This window comes from Ochotona princeps, chromosome 1, assembly GCF_030435755.1.
Source record: "Ochotona princeps isolate mOchPri1 chromosome 1, mOchPri1.hap1, whole genome shotgun sequence".
Classification (NCBI taxonomy): Eukaryota; Metazoa; Chordata; class Mammalia; order Lagomorpha; family Ochotonidae; genus Ochotona; species Ochotona princeps.
Window position 1 is genome coordinate 35738438 of NC_080832.1, and position 8707 is coordinate 35747144.

Here is an 8707-nt window from a genome sequence, read left to right on the forward strand (position 1 = left end):
CCTTCTGTTGTTTCTATTCTGTTCCATTGATCCTCTGCTCTATCTCTCTACCAGTATCAGGATGTTTTGATAACCACTGCCCTATAGTATGCCTAGAGGTCTGGAACTGTGATTCCCCCTGTTAAATTCTTATTCTTCAGGATGGTCCTAGCTATTTGAATTTTTTTGTGTTTCCAGATGAACCTTTGTATCATTTTTTCCAGATCAATGAAGAATGTTTTGGATAATTGGATTGGGATTTCGTTGAATGTACATATTGCTTTTGGTAGTGTGGACATTTTAATGATATTGATTTTATCTATCCAGGAGCATGGGATGTTTCTCCAGCTTTTGAGGTCTTCCTCAATTTCTTTTTTAAGCTTACTGTAGTTTTCTTCAAAGACATCTCCAAGGACTATCATCATGGTCACCAAGGACTATATCCCAACTGCCAAGGAGACCATGGGAAAATGGAGTGCCTTCGGAGGCCGAGAACTCTGAGGTCATCCACTCCCATCTGGATCTCCAACATGGAATGAAAGAAGCCCAAATCCTACCCCACAGGAGCCAATGTCATCAGAACAACAGCCAGGAGCCCCGAGTGGTCCTCAGAAACAGAAGATCAGTATACTTCCTTCAGGAATTGGAAGAGGATCTTTCTCTGGCCCTTGCTTAGTTTCAACTTTGGATATCCATCCTCTCTTGCAATGACCATCAGGGTCGCCCTGAAGCACCCCCAACAAAAAAAATTGGATTGGATAGACAGAGAACAACAAGGAAAGCTTAGTACCAGACAGTAAAGGGTTAGCCTGGACTCACATATACCTTACTAGGTAGGACACAAACATAAATTACTCCTCACTAAGGTATTGAAGATTTCTCTGCACACCCCTCCTAAAACTGTTCTGTGCCTCAACTGTTAACATATGCCTTGCTGAAGTTATAAGCCAGCATGGACTATCCCAAAATACAGCAAGTTCAGTAAAAATTATGCTTCAGCACTATAAACTACTAAATACAAAAATGAAAATAGACATGAGACAGCTGAATAGTACCCTATAGCCATTTTAAGGTTATAGCATCCAGTTGTGTATAAACTAAAATTGAAAGGTCAATGAAGTAATCACAGGATGTGGTTAAGAACTTACATTTTCTAACATATTGGTCACTCAGTACCATGTCATTTTCTTCTGCTTTCATTTCCTTTATTGAAAGACCTCAGAAAGTGCAAAATAAAAACACAGTACCATGTCATTTAAGGTTGTAACAGTTGTTGATACTATGTTGGGGCTTTAAATTGATCGGGATGATATTCTACCAGCTCTGCCTTCAGACCAGAGATGGTCTTCCCAAGAAACTGTTGAGTTTATCGCAACAATAAGATGCTGGAAACTATGCAAACTACATGCTTGCTATGAAATAATTATGATTGGATCTGAACTGTAATACTGCAACTAGTTGGAGAAATCCACCATGGGGTGATGGTACCGGGAGGGGTTGGGGGAATTCCAGAACCCATGAAACTGTGTTATAAAATCAAATGTAATTAAAATATAATAATAGTAATAATAATAAATAACACAGCTATTGGTGAGCTACAATGTGTCCTGGCTTCTGTGACTCTTGTCAATTGTAGTGCTTGCAATTAGAGTTTTTGAAATCTCTCTTCTCTCTTACTCTGTAAAGGCACTGTGGAAAGGGATGAAGTTTTTTTTTTTTCTGAAAGCAGAATCTTATTTATAATATATCTGACTTTAGTTGAGAGTTCGATAGTGTGTTCGGTTAATGTTGGGTCTGTGTATATGTTAATTATGAGCTTTAGATAATGTCTTTTATGTTTGAGATCTGCTGCTTTTGCTTCAGTTGAGCATTTCTCAATTTCCATTTCATGTTTCACAGTTTTTTTAGAACTCTGTGATGTTTGTACTCCATCCTGCAGTCACAGTGTTGGAGAGAGTATTGCGTCTGGAGTCAGATGTTTTTAGAAGATGATGGGCTTCAATGCCTTACATGTTTGACTGCTAAGCTGGCCACACCTTTATTTTGGCCACTGTTTCCTATGTATATGATATCTCTAACACAGAATTGCTATAAGGATAAACTAGGATACAAACAAAACCATTTTGTAATATCAAAAAGTATTTCACACTAGCACTCTAGAACCTTATCCTGGGGTGGACTCTGTGCAGGATGTGTGGGCCACACCCTGTAGAAAGTTTGGCCCCACTGGTAAACCTAAATTTTAGGTGGTTATGAACTAAGCTAGGTGTGACCAAGGAGCCTGCCATCAATCACAGGTAAAGGGATCTGCCATAGACTGGACTGGGCAAGGCAGCACCCAAATGTGCATCCTGAATAGGTTGTGGGGTGGGCCGGGCTGCAACATTCACCAGCTCATACAAGGCCAAATGGGAGGCCAGAGTACACCGGGCACTGGCCTAAAAACCAATGGCATGTATGTAAACTGGGTTTGGGGGTGGATCAAGTGGAGGTACTTGGGAAGCTCCCCTGGCGAGTCATAGCTCTCGCTGGTGAACACGCCGTCCAGATCTGGGGGTCGGACAAGCAGGGCATAGTAGCTCCAAAATGTGTAAATTGGTAATGGAACGTAATGTACTGGGCAGGACTGAGCAAACCTTTGTCTACAAGCAAAACTAGAAACCAGCATGGAACACAGGTCATACCGAGCTAGGCTCTTGCACCTACTGGTCCTCAGAGCAACCACGGGCAGGTGCATGATTTACAGCTAGGAACAAGCCCAATCGGGGAGGTAACGGGACACCCTAACTAGGTTGAGGTTCCCACCAAGGGGCGCATGTGCTAGAATTGGGGCTGCGTTCTATCTAGGAAACAGTTGCAGTCACCCGAGGCACTAGTGTGGGCTGGGATTGGATGCACCAGGCCAGTTCAGACCCCAACACCATCTGGTGTCATGGAGAACCAGGGGGTAGATGTGGGACTGACTAGGCTGGGTCTCAACCCCCTACTGAGCCATGCGTGAGCTGTATGTGGGTATGGACGAGCCATGGCCGGGCTGAAACATCCAACAACAAGAACCAGAATGGGGTGAAAGCCAGCCAGGAAAAGCCACTGTCCCTGCTAGGACAGGAGGTGAACTGAGTAGGGTTGGCTCAAGGACCCCCTGGCATGCGCAAAACCTGCCATTGGGAGGGGTTGTGATGGAGGAGCCTGGGCAACTCCTCTGGCAGGACACAGTCCCTGCAGGTAAGCGCAAGAAGCATGATAGGAAACAGTCCAGAATAGGCCATGGAAAGTTTCCCACTGGCACACATTCAGCATGGGTCAGGAGCAGACCAGGCTGAATCAGTCCATATCACCCACTGGCAAATCCGATCACCAGATCAGAGTGTGGGATGAGCTGGGTTTGGTCGCAACAAAACCAGTACACATTATGGAATGCCAGGGCACGGTTGCCTGTACTGGATATGAATGCAGCACCCAACCAGCACACATGAGATCCAGGAAGGAAGGGAGGGGCAGAACTGGCGGGGGGATTAAGGGGCTGGTTCCCTCGCCGGACAGCTACTCCCACCGGAGAGCGTGGGCTGGGATAGAGACAGACTAGACTATGCAAGGCTACAACACCTGTGCGCTGCATGTGGACTAGATCAGGGAAAAGCCAGGCTGGGCTGATTATTCCTGCTGGTGCAAGCATAAATTAGAGTGGGTGAGGGATGTTTGGGCATAGCCGCAGAAGCTGGCACTGGGGACTAATTCTGTCAAGTCAAATCACAGAACCACCTAAAGAGTGCATAAACCGGGACTGAGAGAGACCTGGGAGGGAAAAAGTGGGTTCCCCCTTCTTGGGTCACTAGTCCCGTGGGAGGCATGAAAACTAGGATGGGTGCTGGGATGGCTAGATAGAGAGGCACTCAACAACACCCGTGAGGGCTGGATAGTTGAGTTGGTTAGATAGAACTAAGCTTTAATACCCATTGACAAGTGCCAGAGCCAAATGGGATGGGGGACAGACTGGTCTTCTGCTACACATACTGGCAAACCAGGGGCGGGCCGGGTGAGGATTATCGTGGGTTGCCCCAACTAGGCTGCAGCTCCCACTGGTTAGTGTGAGGGCCGAGTACGTGCTGGGCAGAACCAGACTGGATTGCAACACCCATTGGTTCCAGTGCAACTCGGGACTGAAAACAGAACCAACCCAGCAATTGCAACCACCAGCTGATCGGGGTGATGGACTGTGCCGGGCCCTGTGCTTGTTAGAACATGCAAGAAACTAGTCTGGGAATACCTCAAAGTTTCTTTGGAGATCTCCCAAATCGAACTGCTGGACTCAGAACTCTAATCAAGAAAAGATAGAAGACAGAGCAGATCAATCATTCATCTCAGCTACATGTTAGCATCGAAAAATGGGGCAAACGGAGACTTTATGATGGACCATATCAATCAGTGGATGACCTCATCGAGCGAAACTGGCAGCGATTCATAACTGGAGAACTATTAACACCACTCGAGCACATATCTCAGAGCATGCCCCACATCCGGGACTCGGGGTGGGCGGGAAACCGGGTGGGTCTTCTCCCTCAATATCTGCCTTTACCTCAGATACAAGATGGAAACAATATGGACATAATAGTATTGCCCACTTCCCTATCCCCCTGAACCTTTTTTTTTCTTTTTCTTTCTTTAACTGTAATTAACTATGAAAAGATTGTATAAATATTTCCAAAAAAAAAAGTATTTCACAAATTCAAAGTATAATTCTCATTTAACAGGAAAAATGTTTACCTTTTCTGCAGATTTTATATTTCTTTCATTTGTTTAATTTTTGGTTCTTCCTACTTTGCTTCAAAAACACATATGCATAAATATTAGGTGAGAGTAAACACTTTCCTTCATGATTACTTCCAAAACATATTTCTAATAAAAACTCCTATTTTTTTTCTTTTCTTATAGAAATCTTTAAAAATGAAAACCATACACGATGTCGCTGGATACACCTGGGCATTGAACATAAATGTTGCTATGGAGGAGACTCAGCCTTCCAAAGGAAAAACAATCGTTTTCTAACATACTCCAGATGAAACTTGACTGATCACTGAAAAGGAGAAAAGGACTTTAAGAGATAAAACTCAAAGAGAAATTTGCGACTTGCAATTCAAATATACCACCATCTTGTGCCCAAATCTGTATTTTTAATTTCATTGTTAGAGCATATTTATTTAATGTTTGCATTTTGTGACTCACTTCTACCACCAACAGTTAAGTACAAAATTTCATTTTTCAGAGCAAAATCATTCTACAGCAGTGTGAAAGCTCACTGAATATTTTCACCTGCTTATTTTTTTACAAATTGTTTTCATATTTTTCTAGTGTTATCACCATTCCTGTTCAGGCTAACTTAAAGAAAAAATGATTGTATATAAGAATGATTTGAAATCCCCAGGTTTCTTATCTGAGTCCCTTAGAACTCTGAAAATGAGTTTGCCTTCACAACTTCAGTTTCTTTTTATAAACAAACGTGTTGAAGTCTCAAGAGCCAAAGATATCATGAGTTACAGAAATTCTCTGTAACTTCTCATTTTGCCTCTTACAACAACAACAAAAACATCAGCAATTTTCTGGCAATATACCTAAATGTATATAGTTTATATTACATGATTGATCCTTAAAGGGCATGTTTATTAGGATTGTAAGAAGCCCATTAGTTAATCTTAATATCCGATGGAAAGGAAATGATGACAGAATTATGTAGGATATAATAAATTTGTTTGACTAGGGACAAAATGATTCTTAATGAGTATACATTATAATAAAAGCATTAGATTTTCACAATCTGAAAGTTACAACAGCTTTGACATTTTGACAGTTTGTCTTTCAATGTATTTTTACACATTAGAAACTTGTTCAGAGATTATATTTTTTACACAAATTAATCCTTATCAAATCTTCTATCTGATTGTTTTATATTACGTGGAAAAAATAGTCATTTGTTTAATACTGTAGCATTTTAGAAGACAACAAATCATGAGAAAGAATCTAAACAGAAAAAGAGTTCAAGACTTTTTATACAATGTTTACATTCTGATTTCTCTCTCTCTCTCTCTCTCTCTCTCTCTCTTTTTTCTTTTAAGTGACTGGATTTCAATTCCAAAATGTATTTGATATTATTTAATGAGTAGGTTCTGGTATTACTAATTTTTATCCATTAAATAGAATATTTTACGGGTCATTTCACATTTTATTTTTCTTGCTTTGCTGTACCCCTAAGAGCAAGAACTTTTCAGAATGTTCCTACACTTGATATTTGAAGGCCACGTAGAATCCAGACTCAACTCACCAACCTTGGCAAACTGTATCATAGGTATTTTGGGGCATGTAGAATTTGTTATTTTCCAAAAATTAGCAAATGCTTACCCTTTCTCAACTGGTATATGAAAAAAATTACTTATTTTCAGTAAGTCCAAATATTTTATTAAAAATCAAGAGAAGACATATCTTAGTTTGATTGTAAACCATTAAGTGCTTCCTAATAAAATCATATGTGACTGTCCCTTCACATAGTATGCTTCCAGGTGTCTCGATTTTGGAAATCGTAACTCTCATGTTTGTCTATATGAGGTTTGGGTAGGTTGATTATAAATATTATAATTTGCATTTGTGTGTCTTGTGTTTTATATTTAACTACAAAATATATGTATTTCTAGTCCTAGGAAATCAAGTTAAATATTCCTTAATTATATTGAAATGAACTTGTTACTACTATGGATGAGATTGCTTGTGCTAATCCAAGAGAATAAGAATCCTACTTCCTGTCTACACCTTATGGACCTGCAGTGATGAGCGGAGTCACAATGACCAAAGTTCATATTTCATTGAAGTTGCATAAATAGGGACAAGAAATCATGCATGCTTCTCTATTGCTGATCGAAGCATGGAAGCAGTTTGTGAAAGAACATAGAAAGAAAGTGAGAAAAGAAAGAGAAAAATGATTCTTCAGAATGAGCAGGCTCAGTTCTTCAAAGTAGGTCTTTAAAGACTGTTAATTTTAAGATCATAGTCCACTTTTGATGAATCTTCCAAATATTTATCCAAATGTTTTTGATTGAAATTGCTTTAAAAAGGAATAGAATGAAAAATATCTGTTCATTACCTTTGTCCATTTCTTCCCAGGGTTATTTGTTTCACTGTCACTGTGTTTCCATTTGGAAATCCTGAATTCTAGTCCCCTTTCTGTTGTGAACTGTGCAAAGATTTTCTCCCATTCTGTTGGTTGTTTATTCACTTTATCGATCATTTCCTTTGCTATGCAAAAGCTTCTTTGATTTAGTCCTATCTGTTTATTTTGGCTTTGACTGGCTGTGCTTTTAGTGACTTTTCAAAGAAGTCCTTACCAATGCCTATATCTTGCAGAGTGCTTCCTATATTTTCCTCTAATTGCTTGATTGTTTCTGGGTGCAGATTTAGGTCTTTGTTCAGGTTAAAGCTAACTTTTGAGTAATGAGAGAGTTGGGGATCTTGCTTCTTCTGCAGGCTGCTATCCAAATGTCCCAACAATGTTTGTTGAAGAGACCAACTATTTTTCCTGGGATTATTTTCAAAAGAACAAATTCAAATGGCTAATAGACATATGAGAAAATGCTCAGGATCCTAGCTATCAGGGAAATACAACTAAAAACCACATTGAGGTTCCATCTAACACCAGTGAGATTGGCCTACATTTGGGACGCCAATAACAATACATACTGGTGTGGATGTGAGGGAACAAGTACCCAACTTTATTGTTGGGGCTAGTATAGGCCAATATAGCTACCAAGGAAGTCAGTAAGGAGAATATTAAGACAAATAAAAATAGATATACTGCTTGAGATAGCTAGCTTCTTATCTTCTTAAGATTTATTTATTTTCATTGGAAAGTCATATTTACACAGAGAAAGAAAAACAGAGAAAGAGCTTCCATTTTCTGGTTCATTCCCCAAGTGACCATCCTGGCTGGAGCTAGGCAATCTGAAGCCTGGATTCAGGAACTTCTTCTGATCTCCATGTGGATGAAAAGTCCCAGGGCTTTGGGCCATCCTTAACTGCTTTTCCAGGCCACAAATAGAGTGGGAAGGGAAGTGGAGCTGCTGGCATATGAACTGGTGCACATATGGGATCCTGGCACTTACAAAATGAAGACTTTTGCCACCAGATTACTGCACCAGGTCCTCTTTATTCTTTGGAATGTATTCAAATTAAATCTGCACATGATAATGTAACTTGTGATTCTATATTTATGGTAGCACACTCTATAATAGTGAAGATGTGGAAAAAACCTCTGATGCCCATCAAAAAAATGTATAAAAAAACTGTGGTACATCTACTCTAAGAAAAAATGAAATTCTACCATTTAAAGCAAAATTGTCTAAACTAGATCATTATGCTCAGTGAAATAAGCCAGTCCCAAAAGGAGACATACAACCTGCTCTAATATATAGCATCCTTCATGGAAAATACAAGGCAAATATGTCTATAGGTAAACATATTTATGTCTATATTTATCCAGATGAGCTATGTAATGGAGACTAGCAAACCAAGAAGTGAAGATACAGTGCAATATGCATCTCTACTCCTAAATAAAATAACTCTCAATGAAACTTTTACATATGTGTTGACAATAGAATACTAGACTATCTTCTATAGACTAACACTAGTCTACACCTACAATGTCATGATACATTTAAATATCAGAATGATGGACTTGTGACTGTTG

The 8707-nt window shown here is 39.8% G+C and overlaps 1 protein-coding gene across 2 annotated transcripts in view; it reads left to right on the plus strand.

Annotated features, from left to right (window-relative positions):
* THEMIS (thymocyte selection associated) overlaps nt 1–5045 on the plus strand; it is a 218801-nt gene extending 213756 nt beyond the window's left edge. Inside the window, exon 5 of one of the 2 annotated variants that reach the window (XM_058677084.1) lies at nt 4912–5040. In XM_058677084.1, the coding sequence (XP_058533067.1) occupies nt 4912–5025 (114 nt within the window). In that variant the 3' untranslated portion in view covers nt 5026–5040. Of the gene's footprint in view, nt 1–4911 lie in introns of both variants that reach the window. The other variant, XM_058677019.1, reaches the window with a different exon arrangement.
* The last annotated feature ends 3662 nt before the right edge of the window (nt 5046–8707 follow it).